Source organism: Xiphophorus couchianus, chromosome 22 (assembly GCF_001444195.1).
Source record: "Xiphophorus couchianus chromosome 22, X_couchianus-1.0, whole genome shotgun sequence".
NCBI lineage: Eukaryota > Metazoa > Chordata > Actinopteri > Cyprinodontiformes > Poeciliidae > Xiphophorus > Xiphophorus couchianus.
This window is the reverse complement of record NC_040249.1, coordinates 12331228-12355174: the sequence shown is the minus strand read 5'-3', so window position 1 is coordinate 12355174 and position 23947 is coordinate 12331228. Positions and strand designations below refer to the sequence as shown.

At 40.8% G+C, this 23947-nt stretch overlaps 1 protein-coding gene and 1 long non-coding RNA gene across 6 annotated transcripts; one reads left to right on the top strand and one right to left on the bottom strand.

The window, feature by feature from the left end:
- Nucleotides 1–434: 434 nt before the first annotated feature.
- Nucleotides 435–23947, bottom strand: LOC114137463 (canalicular multispecific organic anion transporter 1-like). Of its 5 annotated transcripts, none has more exons than XM_028006059.1 (32): nucleotides 23665–23947; nucleotides 23198–23374; nucleotides 22965–23102; nucleotides 22726–22866; nucleotides 22514–22636; nucleotides 22339–22394; nucleotides 22012–22258; nucleotides 21692–21861; nucleotides 21069–21246; nucleotides 20494–20748; nucleotides 19736–19801; nucleotides 19471–19608; nucleotides 19243–19389; nucleotides 19076–19160; nucleotides 11282–11348; nucleotides 11040–11166; nucleotides 9971–10147; nucleotides 9706–9873; nucleotides 9348–9528; nucleotides 9140–9275; nucleotides 8056–8149; nucleotides 6440–6659; nucleotides 5537–5691; nucleotides 5187–5342; nucleotides 4831–5030; nucleotides 4084–4210; nucleotides 3871–3972; nucleotides 3149–3292; nucleotides 2331–2489; nucleotides 2080–2246; nucleotides 1343–1537; nucleotides 435–1224 (listed from the first exon to the last, which is right to left on the bottom strand). In XM_028006059.1, the coding sequence occupies exons 1-32, from the start codon at nucleotides 23707–23709 to the stop codon at nucleotides 1095–1097; spliced, it is 4671 nt and encodes a 1556-aa protein (XP_027861860.1). In that variant the 5' UTR covers nucleotides 23710–23947; the 3' UTR covers nucleotides 435–1094. The 5 variants fall into 5 exon arrangements, with proteins under 5 accessions (XP_027861860.1, XP_027861861.1, XP_027861862.1 ...); XM_028006060.1 differs by having other exon boundaries at nucleotides 22514–22630; XM_028006061.1 differs by having other exon boundaries at nucleotides 23678–23946.
- On the top strand, nucleotides 14297–15135 carry LOC114137465 (uncharacterized). The gene is made up of 2 exons (XR_003593995.1): nucleotides 14297–14960; nucleotides 15042–15135. It is a non-coding gene; the product is annotated as an uncharacterized LOC114137465 (long non-coding RNA).

Genomic DNA, 23947 nt, shown 5'->3' with positions numbered 1-23947 from the left:
ACAGGAAATTGCATTTAGAGAGAGTGGCGGCCCAACAGAATGCTCTGTGTGGGACTGTGTTTCTCCAAATGCCTCAGTATGGTGTAAAAGGCTGCAGTACAGTGTCACATCTTACAGGTTCCAGTTCATATTGCTACCCATGCTAACTTTGTTTTTGATGCTGTTAATGTGATGTCAGTGGTGTGCAATAACATTACAAAAAAAATCTGTTGAACCATACCGATGAGCAGTCACCGTAATATTTAGGCCATGTGCCTCATAAAGGTGCATATTTTTAGTTAAATGTGATGTTCTCTTCATGGTTCTTCTCATTCCTTTGCACTGATCTGTACTGGACTGGTGCCGATAGACCTCATCATAGACATCTTAGTGGTGTTTTGCTATATAATAATGTAATTCCATAATTTGGACAAATGAACCAAAACAGATTTTTCTCCGTCCTATGAACTATATACATAAATGTTATTGTGAACAACACACCGTCTCAGTTGTATTAACATGGTGCAAAAGCTAAAGAAATATCCCTGGTCAGGTTCTGTCTGTTTGTTTTTCATGTTGCAGGACTGATTGAGGGGGTTCAACTGAAAAACATCATTATACTGAATGTATGTAGTGCCACCGACAAAATGTTTACCAAATCTCCACTCTTTTCATTAATTAAACCTAAAATGTGTGTGCTTTTAAGAATGATTGTCTTTTTTTCGTGTGGCTGATTTTTATTATTTGACAGTTATTTTACTCTTTACTGCCTGAATTTGTTTACAGTAGAATTTTTTTTTTTTATGTCAAGCAGATTCTAAAATAAGTGATAGAACAGCTGTGTTGGACCAAAGTCAGGCTCTCTTATTCTCTTCTGTTGAGATGATGCTCATGCGGAAAACTAACAACAAGATCAGGTTTCAAAAGATTAAAATGTGACTCCTTTGGTATATGAAGCATGTTTACATAAACAGTAACAGTAAGGCATTATTCAAAACTTATATACATAAAGTTACATTTTTGTTCTAATATACATTGAAAAGGTCTTGAAAAGCAGCAAGAAAAAAAACATGAAATTAGGCAATCTTTCAAAAAAATCTATCTAAAAGTGCTTTTTAGAGCGTTGTTTCACTCTCATGTGTTATCCCAGCATCCTTTGCCATGGAGTAGAAATAACCTCGCTTTTCCATCAGATTGCTTGGAGAATCAAATTCCACAATTTTACCAGCATCGAGGACCATCACCCTGTGGAGCAGGAATGTCATATCATTTAATGCTGGCTAAAATATATAAACTTCTAATATGTGACTGGATTGGATGTGAGTCAGGACATTTCAGACTCTCGTGCTGAACTCGGACTCACCTGGAGCTGTCCATGATGCTGTGCAGACGGTGGGCGATGGTGAGCACCGTGCAGTGGGAGAACTCTTTGCGGATTGTATTCTGAATCCGGTCGTCCGTCTCCAGGTCAACGGCTGCAGTGGCCTCATCCAGGATCAGGATTTGAGATTTTCTCAGCAGAGCCCGAGCCAGGCACAGCAGCTGCCTCTGACCAACACTGGAAGAGAGGGGCAGATGTTCAGATCTTATCTGGAGCTCTCAGAAAATGTGTGTGTACAAAATGTTTTGTATACAGAGCTGTGACAAAGTATTTGCCCCATTAACAATGTGCAACAATATTTCAGTTCATCCAAAAAAAAATAATAATATCAGACAAAAATGAACAGAACAAATACAAGAAGAAGCTTTAAAATTGGGATTTTATTTATAAAGGAAAACAGCTAACCAAACCAACCTGGCCCATTGTAAAAACGTAAATGCCCTCTGAACCTAATGACTTGTGGTTCAGAGGCTTGTGCCTCCATTGCTGTAAAACACTCTGGGATCGGTATTTAGCAATCATTATATATTATATAATCATTATTATATCATTATATACTTACAGATAATTGAACATTTCCAACATTTTTCTGAAAGCATTGAGTATAATCTGAGCTAGACATTTACACATTTTGACATCCTATAAGTACATTTTTCTGCAGCTACATCCTATGCAATGTGATTTGAATAGTCAAAATTGTTTAAGTTTATGCTGCCAACCTGAGGTTTTCTCCTCCCTCTGCAACCTCATGCTTTAATCCTTCCTTCAGCCCAGCTACATAATCCTTCAGATGAGACAGCTCAAGCACTCTCCAGAGCTCCTCATTGCTGAATTTGTCAAATGGATCCAAGTTCATCCTCAGTGTCCCAGAGAACAAGACTGGATCCTGCACTCCAGAAGCATATAGGTTAGTGTACTTAGCAGAAAAGATTACCTTGCTTTTGCATTTGTTTTTGTCTTTGGTGTTTACCTGTGGGATGATTGTGAGCCTGTTTCTTAGATCATGCAGTCCAATTGTAGAAATATCTAAATTATCGATAAGGATACGTCCTTCAGCTGCTTCAATAATGCGAAACAGGCAGTTTGCCAGGCTTGATTTTCCAGCTCCAGTGCGGCCCACTATACCAATCTGAAAGTAATAAAAGAAGAAAAGACATACAATCTAGTAAGTAATGTGTATAAGTGCTATGATGAGTCTTTTTGGTGGATGCAGTTAGTTGGTGCCTCCCAAAAACATCCAAAAATACAGTTAGACGTTTTTCTACTTTGAAACCAGCTTTAGAGAAATTCCAGCTGCATTGTTGTCTATATCATGACACAATTATTTTAAGTGCCAAGTATTTTATAAGGATTGTAATTTTCTCTGCTTTATGTTAGAGCCATAGAAGACGGTTGTTAAAATATATAATTTGTCTTTTTAACTGGTTTCTGTGAACAAATAAAATCAGGGTTTTAAAAAGCGAATGTCTGAGTAATTCTACTGATATAATCTCAGTAGAAGTGTGTGATTAAAACATTGCCTGCAGATTACATTTTTCTTAAGTAATTTGCCCACATATCCAATATGCTATCTACATAAACATATTAAAAGAAGAAATACCAATTAGGCAGGTGGGAGGAAATATGCTATAAGTTTCCTTCCCGATAGTTAATCACAGCTCCCGTTGCTTTGTAAGAAGAAACAAAAAAAAGCTAAATGTAAACAACTCTGTTGGTTTGAATAATTTCGATTCTTCAACTGAAAAAAAAAATTAATTGAGCAATGTTTCCACAATGAAAGAGACAAACTTTCTCAGTGCCACTGATGTCACAGGAAATCCCTTTCAGGACCAGGTCCAGTTCAGGTCTGTAGCGGACCTTGTAGTCTACAAACTGCAGGCTTCCTACTTCAGGCCACTTCTCTGAAGGCCGATGCTGAGTCACCCAGGGAGCCTGAAGAAAAACAGGTGACGATCTCAATGTCTTGTCCTGAAAAATTGTCTAAGCATTCTTTCTGGTACGATAATGTCAACAGAGTGACAGATAAAAGACATACGTCAATGCAGGAGCCATTATTCTGTTTGATGTAAGACATTAGTTGGACCACCAGGTGTCACTTGTATGTTAGAAAATATGTAAAAAGCTTGAGCTGTTTTTTGACTGTTTCACTGCATCATGATTGACATGCCTGAGCTAGACTTGAACAAAAATTACTTATTGGTAAGAAATAAAGTCTTGAAGTAACCAGATAAAGCCATCTGAATTCATTGGACTTTGCTAAGACAAGATGGATTCATTGGTCAAATGGTATATGCACAACTTCACTCATTGAAAAACTTTGAGTGCAGGCATACACACTACAGATAAAGCCAGCTAAATGAGCTTAAGAAGAAGATTTTTGCACAGAAAAGTCAAAACTTTCAACAAAAAAATGCTAAATATTTTCAACCAACTTGATAGAAATAGATTTCAGCAAACAGAGAACAGATGTGAATCTAATATTGGCAAACTGTAAAAAAAAAACAACATACCTCATTCTCAAGCTCAGAGTATTCACTCACTCTTTCTACGGCTACAATATTAGTCTCCAGCTGTGAGGTTATGCTAACCACAAAGTTGAGGGTTAGAGTTACCTGAAAACCACAACAAGACACAAAAATTAAATTAAGGTGTTTTAGGTTACTTATAATACTGCTATTCTTGTGTAATATATTTTGCTTTCTGATTGAAATCAAGTGACTCACATTGAGTGCATATGATATTGAAAGGCCAACGAGGCCGCTGTCAATGGAGTTTCTAGAAATGACAGCAAATACAGCAGCAAAAAACACCACAAGGTTTCCGAGAAACTGCAGGCGGATGGCCAGCCATCTGTTGAGCAAACAAACACTATAAACATAAACACAAATGTATGCAAATATTCCTGTCTGAGCCCCATATAGGGTGAAAGTGGGAAGACAATATTTGCTTACCACGTTTTTAGACTAATTATAGGTTTTGTTATATTAAGAGGTAAAGTGGGTGCAATATTTGTGATATCTCATGTTCAACTTGAAGCCTGCACATAGAAATCTAATCAAGTGATAAAATGGGCAGACTCACATGTATATGGGTATTTTTGGAACAGGTTCCACCGTGAAGAACCCAGAAAAATACTTGAAGTTGACACAAAAACGCAAAGACTGAGTAGAGCCAACACAAAGTACACCAGAAGGGTTGGTCTTGGGTAGGACTAACTCTAAGCTATAGACTTGGAAGTGTCACAGGAGCCAAAAGTGGCAACATTTCTGTAGGCCCCATATGGCAACCTATACAGAAGTTCCATGTTTTTGACTTATGGGATGAGTGGGAGTCTGTTTTACTTACTGCTCAAGATAAAAGCCACGAAAGTCCATGGTGTGCCCAAGCAAACGTGTGCTATGCTACTGTACAATCAGATAGACATAAGAATGATAGATTATTTGTGTTTGCGGGTCCCCTTCCATGCTGACCTGTTTGACATGATCCTTAAAAATATAGTTTTCAAGTTTTCATCGATGGTTACTTCATTGTGTTTCATAAATCGTTCCTGATGGTTGTAGGCTCTTATCACAGACAGACCTGACATGGTCTCGCCAAAGTGGGAATATATAGGAGAGCGAGAGACTGACTCCAGGCGACGCAGCTGTCGTGAAGTTGGTATGTAGAATCGCTGGAAGAGAATGGAAGAAAATAATTGTAACAGGTTAACACAGACACTCTTTAGTACCACCACGGGACTTAAGTCACTTCGATGAAACTCAAAGTTTCAAAGTCGTGTTAAAATTTAAGTGATAGAAAATGATAAAACTTGCATATTATAACTAACTTGTACAAAGAAGTAAATTGCAGCCAGAGGAATGATGACAATGATAAAGAGAGGAGTGGAAAGACAGAGGAAAACTATTGTTCCCAGAATGCCCAGCAGATACATGATCCAGGAGCTGAACATTTGTGGAATGACTTCATCTATTGTGAAAATGTCCTGCAAGAAGAGCAAAATAAAGTTGGCATTTTACAGTTTTTAAAGCAGAAAGTTATTAACAAACAACAGTTTAACACTGTGAAAATTAGAAAGGATTGTATCTATGTATCTATTCTTTTTTTCAAATAACGTTTTTAAATCTCTCATACAAGCTAATAAAAAACTGAGACAGGAAGAAATATGGACAACCCCACCTTTGCGAAGCGGTTGAGGACTCTTCCAAGTGGTGTAGTGTCAAAGAAAACCATGGGGACTCGAAGGACATTGTTAAGTAGTTTTGAATGCAGAACACGAGATGCGTTGACTGCAGCATTGGTCAAGAGCAGCGTGCCAAGGAAGACAAACAGACCTAAAATAATAAAGAAAAAAAAAACAACATAAAGTTGTCCATGGACAAATCCCTTTCATTTTGCACAAAAGGATGGTTTCAACTGCTAAAAATAAATACAACAATGATCAATACATTAAAAGGAATCAAAGTATTAAGTCATACTTTGATTTCATACTTAAAAACTTCCATAAGGGACATTCAGACTCCAATGGTGTTGCTTTTGGTTGAGCAGCAGGGTTAAGAAGGGAAAGACAAAATGTTGCTGTTCCTTCTCCTGTTTCAGCCTGAAGCACCTCCCTGAGGGTGAAAGCTGGTGATGCTTAGACAGGACATTGGCTCGTCTCCCAGTGTCTGGAAAACCTCTCCAATAATTTGTTATACACAGGAGTTCATGGTTGGCTCATGGACTGAAAGATGCCAAGATTTTGTTCTTCAAAACAATCGTAAACCCACCGGTACATTTGAGCTTAAATGATGATAAATCAAACTTTTGATCACTGGAAAACAGAAAATGTTACATGATTTTTTTTTATCCGTGGTGTCATAGCAACAGCCAATTGTACAAATTGCAAGAAAGGAAACCTTGAACATACTAGGGAGTTTTAGCTTTCTGTGGTCCAAAATGAAGTTTAAACATAAAAGGCAGCTAGTAAACCAGTATTAGAGCACAGCACACATTTTACTGTTACTGTAACTTTGCAAAACAATATTTATGTGTTATATGACATAATTTGGAACAAAAAGAATATAAGAACTGTTTAATTACCCTGAGTCATTCCAAGAGCACCAAATACCCCCACCCTGGTGTTTCTCTTCATGGGAGAGTATGTCTGGTTGTAATGTTCCACTGCATCATTGGTCCAGTCACTCAGCCACAGGTTTTGACCAATAAAGGCAACATTCTGGATGATATAAATGAAGAGGGCCCAAAAGGCATATCCCCAGCCCATGGCTTGCACGTACTGGAACCAGACTGAGAATTTAACCTGGACGTCAAACAGAAAACAAACACCAGGGAAAATGCTTTTAAATTGTCTAACTCTAAAGCAAAGTGTTGTGAAAAAGCCTGCTTTTTTTTGTTTTTATCAAAGTCTAATGACACTTTAAAGAAGGATTGAACCTTCTGTAAGTGTCTGGGCTGAGATAAGTTAGTTAAATACAACATATTTTTATGTATTGGTTTAATGCATTGACATGCAAGTTTATTAATTTCTGCTCCCTCCTCTTCTCTTTTTCTTTTCTCTCACACACTCCATTTTCAGACAGTAAAAGACACTAAAGACATGTTTTGTTTGCCTAGCTTCTGAATCTAGGCTTAAACACATGGTCTGGTTGTATGACCCATTGTCTTTCTAAGCTTGGATCTTTCCAGGAAGGCGCGCCCTTCCGAATTCTCTGGTGATGTCATGATTATTTTTTCTTGCTCTTTTTTACTAAAAGAAACTTCAACTCTATTAATAATACCACTAGTAACAAATTATTCCTCATAATTATTGATAGTTACATAACCAAAGCATTAGCTTATGTAACTATATGGACGTTAGGAGGCTAATGTTTCAGACCTCAAATGCTAATTCCGGAATATGTTCCCTCCAGAAAATCAGATGTGCATTTAAAAATGTCAATAAATCAATAAATTGCAAAATAAGGCATCAGTGTTATTGACTGGATTGGCTGTGAACCAGAGGTTGAATTAGTCAAAGCAGCTGATTAGGAGATGTAGATGAAACTGGGGTTGATCTTTTACAGACATTTGTATTGATTAGCAGACTCAATCTCCAATGTGACTCTCATTCTTGTTGGCGTGTTCCTTCAATCTGGTCAGAGGCATTGCAAGGAGAAGAAGTTTAGACTGTGTAAGTATGAAGCTATGGTAGTTATTTTTTTTAAATATTTATTTTTATTCATTTCCAGGAAATGAGCAGGAAAATGTAACTGCAGATCACTGATATAGAACAGTGGACAGTATCAGTATATTAGTATACACTGGAAACATGTTCTCTAGGATCTATAAGGATTTTACTAGAGTGTAACTCAATGAGTCAGCGATTTGAATGTCCTGCTAGTAGCATGTCTTGTAACATGACATTTGAAGAAGGATTTAGGAAATACATCTCAGCCAGATATAGACAATCTGGTAAGAAACATGAACTCATGCTGGTCCTTATATATAGCACAGTCTAGAAAATTTGATGAGCTTATGAACTGATACACTGAAGGTCAAAAGTTAGCAGTAGAAAGGCCAAACAATGCCTACAAGCCAATGCGATTGGCATCATTAGGAGCTCAGAAAAGGTGCAGCAGATGTTAGGGCAGAAACTGAAAATGACAAACACCCTGGGAAAAAAATCTGACAGAATCAGGCTGATATAAAACGTATACCTGTCCTGTTTCCATAGTCTCCTTCTCAATTAGCCTCTGACCTTTCTTTGTGTTTTCAGGGGATTTTAAATTGCTGTTTTTTCTTAATCTGAAACTACAGACAGCACAGAGCAGAAGAGAGGAGAAATGAAAAAAAGAAATCATAAAAAGCACCAGCTCAAATACTATAGAAAAGCTTTGAGCAGAAAATAAGTCTTTGTTTTTCTTTTTTGGAATTATCCTATTTATGCCACCATGTACAACTCTCCCCACATTATATATATTGTAGGGATCATATTATATATATTATATCACATTTTATATACAGTATTGTGCGTATAAAATATACATAGGCACAATATATAGCTATATATTGTGAAATGCCTAAACAAATATTCACCTCCTTTGGATGGTTCAACACCGCATTGCTTTTGTAATAAAATAATGGTAAATATGACTTGATATGTAGTACAAACAATAAAACAAAGTACTCTTTAATCTCAACATAAAAACTGATTGAAATATTTCAGTGAAAAAAAATCATTTAAATCAACTGATCAAATTCAACAGAAGTTGAGCTAACAAGTGTGAGCAGCATCATCCCACAATGTGAAATGGAGATCACCTGAGCAGTTGATATGTGTTCATCAATATTCCTGCTACATTTATAACATGAAGACAAAGGAAGAGTCTGAACAAATCAGATAAAAAGATCACTGAAAATTAGAATGAGGCGATGGATGCAAAGAGATATGAGACAAAAAAAATTGAGCTCTTTTGATAATCATACTACATGATATGTTTTTTAAACACCAAAGACTGAGCTGTTCTGTAGAGAATTCCAGATGTGCCAGCCTGATGAAGAAGACCCATACAGACTCGGTGTGTTGCTGCTGAAATACTGGAGGTGAATATTTTAATAGGGTTACACTTCATTACACTTTATTTATTTATTATATATGTTTTTACTCTCAGAGTTGTTGATTGCGATGAAGTTTAACATGAGATATGGAACCATCACTCCGTTTGATATAAACTAAGCTAAATAAAAATTTACAGTGGGGACAGCCATTCTCAGATTTTGTACAGTACAGTTAGATCAAACCTGCTTCTGTTTCCTCTCTGGCTCCGTCGGATGCTGTTTTCCCTCCTCAGCATGAGAGAAACAGCGTCTGCCAAAGGAACGTCTGACTGGTTGTCCTCTGAGTCAGAGATGAAGTCTTCTTTATTGTGACATCCATCTAAAAGAATAGTGATAAAGATTAATCTTTCATCTAACATTTCTTATATTGAATGGGAATTCACATGATTACCTTCTGAACTTGTCTGATTACTTTGCTCTGTCCCGTATGTGTCTAAGAATTCTGAGAAAGCTCCTTTGCTGGCACGGAGGCTCTGGTAGGACCCCACCTCAGAAACCCGTCCATTCACCAAAATTACAACTTCATCTACACAAGGGAGGAAACTAACTCCATGAGTCACCAGGACACGAGTCTGCAGAGACACAAAATAGTAAAAAAAAGAAAGCTCAGCATTATTAGGTCTTTATGGAAATATAATCAAAGCCATTTAGATCCCAACTTTACTGAAATTCCAGGGAGGGTTTTTCTACCAATCCAACAAGGTCTTGCCCATGCTTTTATCCAACACATTAATTCTGCACATACAAACCTTGTTTTTCAGAAGTCCATTGGGTCCAATAACTTTATCAAATAGATGCTTTCCCACATGAGAGTCAACAGCAGACAGGGGGTCATCTAGTAGAAAAATATCAGCCTGACTGTAAGCTGCTCTGGCCAAGCTGACACGCTGTTTCTGACCTCCTGAGAGATTGATACCCTAAGAATACAAATCTAATGTATGACATTTACCAAAACATTTCATGAAAACAATCCTAACATTGTTTAAATTATAAACTTTGAACACTTAAACCTACCTTTTCTCCAATCTCAGTGAGGTCTCCTGCAGACAGCAGCTTGAGGTCGGGGCCCAAAGCACATGCCTCCAGTACATCTTCAAACCTTTGCTCTTCATAAGGAGAGCCGAACAAGATGTTATCCCGCAGAGTGGCATTTTGGATCCAGGCTTGCTGTGGTATAAATGCAAAAGAGCCCTGGACGAAAATACAAAAGACCCAGTAACCATTCTTTTATTTTAAAAACTATGCCAAACGAAATTTAGAGCTTAAAGTTCTCTATGGCTTTCACAGGTTCACCCCGTCTAATGAGTGTCAACTGTGTGTATTTTCTCAGAATAAATGTGGTTCAGCCTGTTTTAATTATGGACATGGCTGTTCATGAGAAATGTGTATCATACTTTTTTTTTGTATTTATAATAAGTAGAACCACACATTGTTATTTCCTTGGCTATGTGGCCAGGCTTGTCAGACTGGTTTCTGAGCACAGCAGTGACCAAAGAAGTTTTGGCATTACTCTAGTCCACTTAATTTCCACCAGCAGTTTTTAGCATATTTTGGATTGCATCCTTCTTTTGAGTATGTTTTGTCTGCTTGTGCCTTTTAGCTATAGATCATGGGTGCCCAAGACCAGTCCTCAAGAGCCACCATCCTGTAACTCAGATGCATGCGTACCTGCTCCAACATGCCTGAGTCAAATGAGTGGCTTGTTACCAGGCCTCTACAAAGCTGAATGACTGCTGGTGAAGGAATTTAGCCACTTGATAGATGTGTTGAACCAGGGATGCATCTAAAAGTTGCAGGACGGTAGCTCTCACAGGCTGGATTTGGGCACTCCTGCAATATATCACAGTATCAGAAAATCTTTCAATTATTAATTTGAGTTGTAATATTCTTAGAAACATCTCAGTCCATTTTTTTCTGATCAACACTGACAGCAGCCTAGGTGGTACTAATGGTATCTTTAGGGAAACAAGAGGAATAGTACACTCTTTAGAAATCTGCCAAGTATCATTTTAAACTAGTTTTTTTTAAAATTGCCACTATTTTTACCCTAAGTAATGCGTAAAAGCATAAAAAAACATTTTACTTGAATATTAATGAAGCCTTTGGTTCTGTGCATTTCTCCCAGGAGTGCCGACAAGAGAGAGGACTTCCCTGAGCCCACAGCTCCTACTACAGCTACCAGCCCGCCAGGCTTAATGCCTAGCGACACACTGGGAAACAAAGGCCAAAGTAAAGTGAAAAATACAGTAGCTTTAAAAGCCAATTTTGTGGCCACATAATGTAAAATACTTAAGAACAGCTATGAACTCAATACAACAGACATACCTTTTAAGTAGAGGTTCAGAGTCTTTTTCCCATGCGAAAGAACCATCACATATGCTGACAGCAAAGTCTTGGAAAGGAAAACACATTAAAACAAATCACCCAGTCAGATTGCTGACCGTAGGTGAGACCATCCTTTATTTCCATGCATAGTATGATTAAACTAGAGAATTCCTGAAGAATTTTAACTGGGGCCTGCCAAAGTGTGCCCGTTGGTTTGGACCCAGCGTTCTGATGCTAAATATTAGCATCAATGCTAAAGAAAGCTGCAATGTAATCAATAGCATGAGGAGAATCACAAGAATGTTGACTAACATGGACTTGCACCATTCAGTATTTTAAAATGAGTGTATAAGCTAAAAATTAGCCAAAATGCTAATGTTAGCATGAATGCTGTCAGTAGCATGTGGGGCATCACTAGTATGTTGTCTGTAATTCACTTACTCCATTCAGTAAACTAAACATGGCTAATAAGTAAGAAAAATAGTTAGTAGCTTATTTAAGCTAAAAGACTAATGCTAATGAACTGCCTAAGCTTCGCTAAATAGTAGTCAATAGTGTGTGGAAAGTCACAAGCATCTTCAGTAACATGGATTTGCATCATTCAGTATGATAAAGTAAGTGTATCAGCTAAAATTAGCCAAAATGCTAATGTTAGCATGAATGCTGTCAGTAGCATGTTGGGCATCACTAGGATGTTGTCCATGATTAACTTACTCCATTCAGTATACTAAACATAGCTAATAAGTAAGAAACATAGGTAATAGCTTATTTAAGCTAAAAGGCTAATGCTAATAAACTGCCTTGCTGCGCAAATGTTCAGTAATCTTCATTTCAAAGGGCCAAACTAATCCCATGTGTAACAGTGATTGGGTTAAATCAGTTCTATAATGCTCAAAACACAAGTAGTTCTAAATGGCAGCTCAGTCCTCCTGTTTTAACTTCGTCTTCCACCATAGAACTACAGTGATGCGTATTTGTAGTCCTAAGCAGCTCTTCCTACTGCTGTTCCATTGCTATGGTAATTAATTGTCTGCCATCAACTGGCAGCTGTGAGTGAGTAATGCAGCGGGGAGACAATTGTCTATTTAGTCTGGCTCGCTCCCACAGAACCAAACACACCACCCCAGACGGCGCCTCTTTTGATATTGGCGTCATCATTATCCAGATGGTCAGTATCAGTATCACTGGGAACAACATGCTAAATGTGAGCATTAATTTCAATATGATCCTCTGCATAAGTAAAAGCAGAACCCCATGTGCACATCAGAAAAAAATACATGATTATCTTGTTTACCAGAATAACAGATTTAAATGTTTCTACTCTCTGACTGGAGGAAAACCTATTAAGTTACAAAAGACAAAATAATAAAAACATTTAATTTCCATCCATCCATCCATCCATCCATCCATCCATCCATCTTCTTCCGCTTATCCGGGGTCGAGTCGCGGGGGTAGCAGCTTCAGAAGGGAGGCCCAGACTTCCCTCTCCCCGGCCACTTCTTCCAGCTCCTCCGGGGGAATCCCGAGGCGTTCCCAGGCCAGCCGAGAGACATAGTCCCTCCAGCGTGTCCTGGGTCTTCCCCGGGGCCTCCTCCCGGTGGGACGTGCCCGGAACACCTCACTAGGGAGGCATCCAGGAGGCATCCTGACCAGATGCCCGAGCCACCTCAACTGACTCCTCTCGATGTGAAGGAGCAGCAGCTCTACTCTGAGTCCCTCCCGGATGACTAAGCTTCTCACCCTATCTCTAAGGGAGAGCCCAGCCACCCTACGGAGAAAACCCATTTCGGCCGCTTGTATCCACGATCTCGTTCTTTCGGTCATGACCCAAAGCTCATGACCATAGATGAGGATGGGAACGTAGATCGACCGGTAAATCGAGAGCTTCGCTTTTTGGCTCAGCTCTCTCTTCACCATGACGGACCGGTACAGTGCCCGCTTGACGGCAGACGCTGTGCCAATCCGCCTGTCGATCTCCCGTTGCCTTCTTCCCCCATTCGTGAACAAGATCCCGAGATACTTGAACTCCTCCACTTGGGGCAGGACACCCCCCCTGACCCGGAGAAGGCACTCTACCCTTTCCCGGCTCAAGACCATGGCCTCGGATTTGGAGGCACTGATCCTCATCCCGGCCGCTTCACACTCGGCTGCGAACCGCTCCAGCGAGAGCTGCAGATCATGACCTGATGAAGCCAGAAGGACCACATCATCTGCAAAAAGCAGAGACGAGATCCTAAGGCCACCAAAACGGATCCCCTCAACACCTTGTGCTAGAAATTCTTGCACCTAGAAATTCTGTCCATAAAAGTAATGAACAGAATCGGTGACAAAGGGCAGCCCTGGCGGAGTCCAACTCTCACCGGAAACGAGCCCGACTTACTGCCGGCAATGCGGACCAGACTCTGACACTGGTCATACAGGGACCTGACAGCCCGTATCAAAGGGCCCGGTACCCCATACTCCCGGAAAACCCCCCACAGGGCTCCCCGAGGGACATGGTCGAACGCCTTCTCCAAGTCCACAAAACACATGTAGACTGGTTGGGCGAACTTCCATGCACCCTCCAGGACCCTGCTGAGGGTGTAGAGCTGGTCCAGTGTTCCACGACCAGGACAAAAACCACACTTCTCTTCCTGAATCCGAGGTTCGACTATCCGATGGACCCTCGTCTCCAGGACCCCTGAATAGACCTTGCCAGGGAGGCTTAAGAGTGTGACCCCTCTATAATTAGAGCACACCCTCCGGTCCCCCTTTTTGAACAGGGGGACCACCATCCCAGTCTGCCAATCCAAGGGAACTGCCCCCGATGTCCATGCGATATTGCAGAGTCGCGTCAGCCAACACAACCCTACAACATCCAGAGCCTTAAGGAACTCCGGGCGGATCTCATCCACCCCCGGGGCCTTGCCACCGAGGAGCATTTTAACCACCTCTGCGACCTCGTCCCCAGAGATTGGAGAGCCCAACCCAGAGTCACCAGGCTCAGCTTCCTCAATGGAAGGCATGTTGGTAGGATTGAGGAGGTCTTCAAAGTACTCTGCCCACCGGCCCACAATGTCCCGAGTAGAGGTCAGCTGTTATGTTCCGGGGTTCTCTGGTTCTCTTGGTGGGGTTTTTTCCTGTGCACCTTTTCCACCTCTTACCACCAGATGGCGACAGGTTCCGGTTGGAGTGCGGTGGTGTCATCATCATCCACAGCTGTCATCGATTACCCTCATTAGCGGAGCATACTTTAGGAGTTGACCGCCAGTCCAGCGTCGCCTGAGTGTTTGCCAGTCACGGTACCTCTGAGCCCCCTTGAGCCCTGTCTCTGTGTTCCTCGTTACCTTGAGCCTTCCAGTGATCCTCTTTGTGTTTCTCTGTTGCCTTCAGGTGATCCCTTTGACACTCTGGACCCGCTGACTGGATCCTGGCAGTTTTCCTGGTTTCAGAACCTCCCTCGTGACGCCGTGGAAAGTACCCACTGGTTGCCCGAGTTCCTAGACTCACCTCTCCATTGTTTTGCAAGTATCTCCTGGATCCCACGGCTGGCGGTCGAACCACTCCTCTGTGTCTCTGTTGCACCCGAGCCTACCTGTCCGTTCTCCGCCGCACTTCTCCATTTTTCCTGGACCCACTAAGAGACCGATACCCTGGACATACTCAGTTACCCTCCAAGATTCCGATCCAACCACCACAAGTAAGAACAACCTGTGTTTCATCTGAGATTTCCATGTTCCCACGACCCCTGAACTCACCAGTCTGCTCTTTCCCCTCGCAGTGAACCACTGCAGCCCGTTACCGTTGATTCCCTGGACCAGACCACCTTGACACTTTCTGATAATTGTGTAATCTTAATAAATCACTTAAACTGATTCCAACTCTCCTGTCTTGTGTTCTGCATGTGGGCTAGAAAACCTAAACCCATCATGACATCAGCAGCACACCATCCCCACTATAAACAGTGTTGGTGCCGTACTGCTTCCCCCCCCGAGGCGCCAGATGGTGGACCAGAATTGCCTCGAAGCCGTATGGAAGTCTTTCTCCATGGCCTCTCCAAACTCCTCCCATGCCCGAGTTTTTGCCTCAGCAACCACCCGAGCCGCATGTCGCTTCGCCCGCCGGCACCCATCAGCTGCTTCCGGAGTCCCACAGGCCAAAAGGCCCAATAGGACTCCTTCTTCAGCCTGACGGCATCCCTCACCAAAGGTGTCCACCAACGGGTTCGTGGGTTGCCGCCGCAACAGGCACCGACAACCTTGCGGCCACAGCTCCGATCAGCCGCCTCGATAATGGAGGCACGGAACACTGTCCACTCAGACTCCACCTTGCCGCCACCTCCGGGCTTCCTAATGCCCGCTCCAAACTCCCGAGTGCCCCTAGTGACCCTTTAACGCCCCCTAATGTTCCTTCTGAGTCCCTTAGTGTTTTTTCCGAATTCCCTAGCGTACCCTCTGAGCTTCCCAGTGTTTCCTTGTCATTGCCTAGTGTTTCCTCGTCGTTTCCTAGTCCCTCCGAGTTTCTTAGTGCTCCCTCCTCGTTTCCTGCCCCTAGTGTTCCCTCGTTATCCTCTAGTGTTCCCTCGTTGTCCCCTAGTGGTCCTAGTGTTTCCTTGTTGCCCTCTAGTGTTTCCTCGTCATCCTCTGGTGTTTCCATAGTTCTCTCGTTGCTCCCTAATGATTCCTCCGAGTCACCTCTCCCTAGTGGTCTCAGTGTTCCCTCTGAGTCTCCCCCTAGTGTTCCCAGTGCCTCCCCAGAATTTCTTAGTGCCTCCAGTTGTCCCTTGTCATCCCCTAGTGTTTCCTCTGAGTTTCTTAGTGTTTCCTCCTCTGGTTTCCCCAGTGCCTTTTCCGAGTTTCCTAGTGTTCCCAGTGTTTCCTCGTCACCCTCTAGAGTTTCCTTGTCGCCCTCTAGTGTTTCCTTGTTGCCCTCTAGTGTTTCCTTGTCGCCCCCTAGTTACCCTTTGTCGCCCCCTAGTTCACCCTGTCGCTACCTGTGATGAGCCCTGATTTCCGCTCAGCAGTGCTGCCAGGGATTTAGGACTATTTTCTGTTGGATCATCTGTACCGGTTACTTATCATTAAATCATCATTCACTTCTACCTGGTCTTCCCCGTCTGCCTTCACCCCCTTCCACAATGCAGATCATGACAGCACAAGTAAAGGTGCGATTTCAGAATTCTACAACTTTATGGTTTTGAATTCCCTAGAGGACTTAACACTGAAACTAGAAGCCTGGAAATTAGACCTGGGAGTAAACCTGTCACTGGAGGACTGGCAATCTGTCTGTACAAAGGCTCAGAAACAAACTGTTAACTCACTCTTAAGGTTACTGCAATACAAATGGTTATTGCGAATCTATATTACACCAGTCAATTTAAATCGGTACAATCCTAATATACCAGACATATGCACAAAATGTTTAGAACAAAAAGGGACTTTGTTTTATTGTATCTGGGAATGCAGGGAAATGCAAAAAAATTTAAAAGCAATAAAAAAAACTGTAGAACATCTTGTCTCAAAAGATGTTGCACTAAATCCGGTTTTTCTAATTTTAGGTATGTATCCAAAAAAATACTTTGTTAACCAAATGTGAACAACCATTGATTGATATGTGTCTACTACAAGCTAAAAGACTGATAGCACTATTCGGGAAGAGAACAACAAGACCAGGTATCAAACAATGGATCAGGCAAATGCTGAAGACTTTACCTCTGGAACGCAAAACATATCTCGAAAAAGGGGAAAGCAAATTATTTGAAAACATTTGGAGACCCTTCCAGAATTTTGTTGAAGGAGTGGAATTGTCTCAAGACGAAGAAGCCAGCTAAAGACAAGATTAATGTCAGACCATTATGTTAAACAAGGGAGCCTCAGCAGTGGACTATTATCTCCTGTTTACTTAAAGGAATTTTTGCAGATATTTATCTAAGAGGGCGTTTGTTGGCCAAAGTTTAGAAATTAAAAAATCCATGGTGGCACCCAGTATCTTAACGTTCCAGACTCATACATATTGATAAAAATACGTCTAACTCTTTGGCACAATGTTGGTCTTGGGATGTCATCAGGGTTCTCTTCCAGGATCTTTTCACTTGGCCGGACATCCTTGGTTTCTTCTGCCACCCTGGCATTAATGCTCTGAAGCTTTGCTTTCAAAGCACATGTCTCTTTTCCATAGATGGACATTCATTCTTGTAAAAAAAGCCAGCAGCTGCATAACGTTCAGATAAAAATATGATACACAGACATGTGCATCAATGTCATGACCGAGTTTCATACCAATCGTGTGATATTTGTGGCCGTGAGGGCAAGTTAAAAAAAAAATGATTTGGGGTAAAAATGGCACTAGGTTCCTCACTCTAGAGGAGTAGCAGTTACATTCTAAAAACGTTGGGTCGCTTAGAGACAAGTTGTGGACAAACCGTAAATGGTATCGACGTGCCGTCTTCACTTTAGAAGAGATCACGGACCTATCTACAAAGTGAAATTTGAATGGCATTTCTACGTGAATGTATGACAACACAGGAAGTCCTCAAAAATAGTGTATTTTTAGGATTTAATGATTGCCTCGTCCCATACACAACAGTGGAGCTGGTGTGCTCCTTAGTGTTCTGAGGGTCGTTTTTTTGCTTTTTTTTGTCGCCATGGTAACTCGGCATCCCATTAAAAGCGATAGCTCCTCTCCCGGGATCGAGCCGCACATTTTGATACCACTTTTGTGGCGGTGCACACAGCGGTACGAGCCGCATTAACGGTGACTGAAAAAGAACTAAAGAATAAAGAGACGCCTTATTGGGTGTAGAATAATAGGTTCCTGCCATTGCTTTGCATGGCAGGCCCTAAAAATAACTAGGTGTGGTCTGCATGGTGAAAAGTGACCAGCCCCCAAGCTCCAAAGACTGCTCTCAGATTATTTATTTTTATTGGGGCCTGCGATAGCAATGCCTACTAAATGGAGTAAATCAATGTTGTTCAACGCACTAGGGATAACACATATGCTCTTCAAAGCATTTTAACTTACATGCTGATGTTTGCATACTGAATGAAGTAAGTCACTTGCTAGGAATAGTCCCATGCTACAGACATCATTTAAGCTTACGTTAGCATTTTAGCTAATTTTAGCCTACCCACTGCTGTTTGCATCCTACATGAAGTATGCTAGAGATCAACATGCTACTGACAACATTTTAGCTAATTTTGGCTTTTATAATAAGGTTTGCATATTGAAAGGAGTAAGCTATTGTTAATCAATAGGGATTGTCCACATTTTAATAGTAGGAATTAAAGGGTTCTGCATGGTGGAGCTGAACTTGCAAAATCAGTTCTCATTGTTGCAGATGTGTGATGAAAACTGCGTTGTTTTGTTCTCAGCCTCATGTCTTCCATTCCTCAAGTCCCCTGATGAGCTTTTTGCCCTGCTATCCATGCAAATCTTTTATGTGATTGGTCTGACTTTCATGGGAGTGCTCATTCAGAAAACAGTGCTACTCAACTTCCATAAGCCATTTTTCTGACTGTCAGAACACCAGTTTTTCATCAAAGAGCAGATTTTGAGGAGCAAATTTTATGTAGAAGCTAAACCTAACATACTGACTCAACACTCAGAAGCCAAACACTCAGAAGCCAAACGAGTCTACCTTGATAAAGCGGCTAAATAGATTTCCTATAGATACTGAACAGCGTAAGATTTAGCATGTTTAGGAATCTCAGTTTCCACTGGATGGAGAGATGGTTAATTGTCAACCGCTCAGAAAAGAGAATGCGTTTGGAGGGGTATAGTACTTTGCATAACAAAACAAATAAATGGTTAACTTACTAAAACTAGGGTCATGACACACGATGTCGTTCTCAAGATCATCTCCTCCCAGAAACTTCTCCAGTCTCTTCTTAGACACCGTTGTCTGACGTGTGAAATCAACAGGTAATTATAGTTTTTATTACAGATCTGACTTGTGTCCATGCTGCAATTAAAACAGTATTTACCTGCACAATGGAAGCTATGAGCATAGGAAGCATGCTTAGTGGTTGTCGAAGAATGTTGAATAGAGAGATTGAAGTGAAGGCTTTCTCAGCAGTTAATATGTTGTCTGAGCTCACAGCAACAAACACAGCAAATGTGGCCAAAGAGACCTGCCAAAACCCACAGGCCATGTTAGCATCACGGACCTTTATGGGCTTTTACTAACTTAGCAAACCTTTAAAATGACTCACTAGAGTGGGGGCACAGTTGGAGATAAAGGTGGAGAAAGATGTGAGATAGGCAAACTTCCTCATCACCTTCAGTTCTTCTCCTCTAATATCTTCAACTTGAGTCTGGAGGGACGGCTCCCACGCAAACAGTTTCAGAGTCTGGTAAGAAATGAAGGATGCAGTCAGAAACATGGTTGCTGAAGTGGACACACTTACATTATACCGAAATATCTAAATATGTCAGAAAGAATTTAAGTATCTGATCATTATCAGAAGAGGGGATTACCTTGATTCCGTTCAGTATTTCATTCATTATTTTTAATCTCTTGTCTTTAGACTTCATGTTTTCTCTCTGAAAACAGATATAATGCATTTCATTATTAATTGCGTGTAGCAAATATCAAAAATAGAGAAACTCTTAATACATTAAATAAAGCTGCAATCAAAATAAGTTGTTGGGAGATTATCAACACCTGTCAAAGCGCTTACAGAATAAATACCTAAGAATCAGACCTGAGAAAGATTATTAACAAGGTGGACACCTGCAGATAGCTACAGGGCAAGTATCAATAGATCAAAAGAAAGTCCAGCGTTTCCTGACTGGCATAAATCAATTAGATTGCAACTTCCCTGTTCTTAAATTTTCAAAGATTGGAGCAAGATTTGATGCTTTTTAGACATGCTTCGTTTTTAGTTACTGATTCTTTTTGTGCTAAAGAGAAGGAATCCTGCCCTGCGACAGACTGGCGACCTGTCCAGGGTGTACCCCGCCTCTCGCCCGGAACGTAGCTGGAGATAGGCACCAGCAACCCTCCCGACCCCATTAGGGACAAGGGTGAACAGAAACTGGATGGATGGATGGATGGATGGAGAAGGAATCCACCATCTTGTTTTTAAATTTTGAAAGCAATTGTGTCTATATCAAAAAAAAATTCAATCTCAAAACACAATTTTAACAAAAAGAAATATGCAACTGTTATCACACAAGCCACATTTGAAAGGTGCATGAAGAACTTATTTGTAATTCCAAAAAAATTCAGTAACCTGAATTTTTTTGGCCTGGTTGGCTAACAGTCCATTGACCGGCACCATTAGCAGCATTACTGCAACCCCTGCTAATGTTGAAGGTCCCAAGTCCATCCACAAGAAAACGATGGACACCATGATCTGCAGAGGGCAGGACCACAGCAGGTGGATGAAGTTGGTCACGTCGTTGAAGCGCTGAGCGTCTGCTGACATGAGATTCACAGTTTCTCCGACTGTTGACTCTTTGCGGTTGTCATTAGACATCACCAACGCCTTTGAAAGAAGAAAAATGACAAAAAGAGGGAAACAAAATAACAATGTTCAAAGCTGAATAAGATAAAAGACTAAGCTATTAGTTAAAGCTGCAGTTGGAAGTCATATATCTGTCTGTAGACAAAAGGTCTGAATTTAAAGCCAATAGTTTCATAGTTACAAAATACAGTAAATTGCATCAATGAAGTAAATGAAAAATGTTGTCTATGTTTTGGGAGTCTTTTAAATAAATGACAAAATTATTTACTAAATCAAAAGTTGGAGTTTTAGCTTAATTAAATTGCATGAAGGGGTTGTTGTGATGTCTTCTCTGCTGTTACCTTCTTGTACACAGCAGCCATGAGGGCAGTTCGAACCTTCATCCCCAGAACAAAGCATCGCTGCAAATACTGCTGCAAGAACAATGATTGTAGAAGAGCCACCACCAGCAGCAGCACAGCATACAAATACCCTTCCCAGGCATAGCTGGATTTGTCCTGAGTGAAGGAGATCATCAACCTGAGTAAGAGAATAAAACATTAACCATCAAATATGACGATCATGTGACACTCATAATCTTCTTCCATATAATCCTATGCTGGAGTGTTTTCCTCGCTTACAAATTAGTTTCTGTTTACTCTCTTCTCAAGCTGTCCTGGTGTTATCAGTGGATGTCTCAACTAATCAATGAGGAGTAAACAGTTAAACTATGCAGGTTTAGACATTCACAAGGTCAGACTGGATCAAATTTTAAGTCAAATTTCTCTGAGCGTATTGAAATTGAAAACTTGCTTGTATGGGGATTTAAATACGTAGATTAAGTGGAAGTGGGAAAAATAAAACAACGCTGGTAAGTCAAACTAGATGCTACTGATTAATTTTTTTAAACTTTTGTTAGCAGAGCAGTTTAGCTACCTACATAAAAACCAATAAACTGTCGTTTATTCCTGCAAATCGAACTTACTTTAGGAGTTGAGGACTGACAAAAGCCAGAAGATCCTGCAGAAGTTTGAAGAAGGCAGATTCAATCAGGAGCCATTTAAATGTCTTGTAGATGGTGGTAACCAGCCATGAATTTGGATAATTTGTGACCTCCTTCTTCTTATTTTCATCATCTTTCTTTCCTTTTTCCTCCTGATGTAAAATATGTAAGCACATTCTTTAGGACACAACAGCATATGGGGACCACCTGGAACAGAATCGGTGTTGTCGTCGAAAATACAATTATTATTATTGGGGATTAAAAACCTGGACAGGTTGTTTGGTGTATTTAAAGGTTCTCACCATCATCAATACATCCTGACTCACACCTTTCCCCAGACCGTTGCTTTGAGAAGGTGCTTCCATAGATTTGCTTCGATTTTTGAGCAGTTTATCCTTCAACTCTTTTTGAAATCGGATCCGAGCTTTACCCAACTCAAACTGCATGTGATGATTGAAACGCTGACTGATGTAGGAGGTGCTGTCCGCCTCATTCAGCTCCCACATGTCCTCCTGAACCAGAGGTTTTTTGTAGCCTTTCATCACCATGCTGGAAAAGTATCTAGAAACCTTAGATTATGCTACAAAAAGAAGGTTTGCTAGAGGTTTTGGTTGTGGTTGTGAATTTACCCATTGAACCAGTTAAAAGTGATTCTGCTCAAGAATGTTGCACCAGCCCCTGGATTCTGTAACACAAACAACAAAGATGTAAATTGATGCTAAGGACATTAGATGAGGTTTGTTTTGTGGTTTTGCAGTGTGACTTTGACTATTTCAAAGTAAAATCAAACAGAACAAAATTCACCTTTTTCACGAGCTCCTTTGTCTCTGGAGACATATCAGCCAAAGCGGAGAGAATGAGTGCTATCAACGTCAGACCAAAGGAAATGTAGAAAAGAGAGAAACGAGGGACATCTCTGACCTTTTCCTGGGTGTAAAGATGTTACAGGGTAAGAGAGATGTTGTATTTAGTATTTCATTAAATATAAACCAATAGCTGCGTGTGGTTGCTCATACCAGCCTAAGAGCTTCCCGTATTAGGGTCTGGAAAGGGAAAATGTCACAGAGGACAAGGAGAAGCCAGAAAAGAAAAAGAGAAGAAGAGTCTACTGCTTTTTCTTTTCGTCTCACTCCTTCTTGACACAACAGCAGGAGAATCTGAAAAACAAAATATATCAAATCACAAAGTAGACTGTAAAGATTGCTTTAATCTTAAATATTGGAGCAAATATCTGAACCTAAAACCTAAACTTTACCCATGTGACAGCGAAGAAGACTGGGTTTGTGTAGTATACAGCAGAATGTTTCTCTGCTGAGCTGTTTGGACCAAAATCTTCTACTAATGTGACAATCAGGCCTCCAATGGCCGTCAGAAACAACAGAAACACAACAAGCTGAGGAGGGAAGAGAAAGATCAGACTGATTATTAAAATGCTTCCATCTCAGCATCACATATTGAAAGAATGAGAGTGTTTTAATTGTACAATACCTGTTTGCAGAGGTAGAGCTTAGTCCAACGTTTTGTATTTACTTGTGATCTTTTACATAAAGACATGAGGTTCCATGGAGCGCTTAGCCAGAGGAAGCCCAGAGGGATCCAGACCAGAACTGTCTGTTCCAGACATACTGGGAGGTCAGGGTCCTCTCTCTCCAAATAGGACTCATTCTGATGTACAAACACAAATATGTACACACATGCATGTATCAGAACATTTTGATGTTCACCTAAAGAGAAAAATGACAGCCATTTAGACCATTAAAAAAAGAAGTTGGAATTTTTATACACCTTCAACTTGTATTATTGTATTATTTATGTTCAGTGACAAATTACTTCACAAGATAAACATTAGAGGTTGCAGACCAGATATGTTTATGCATCAAAGCTAATCACTAGACTCATCTTGAGACAGAAAAAGCTTAACTACACTTTTAAAGAACATCAACAGTTAAACCCACCCAAAAGACTGACCCGCAGTACTCCTCCAGAAACGCAGCACACATTATCTGCTGTGTCGGCTTCACTCACGGGCGATGATTCGACGTCCAGACACCTTGTGTCCTCTGCTCCACTGCAGACACGACTATTCCTCTCTGTCCACCCATGGTACAAAGACAATTACAGGATGTGGCTGTTGGGGACTTTGATCCTGGATCCTTGAAGCATAAACAAAGTCTCTGCAATTCCCTATGAAAAGAATATATAGGTTCAAATATTACTCTGAAAAACCATAAAAACAAA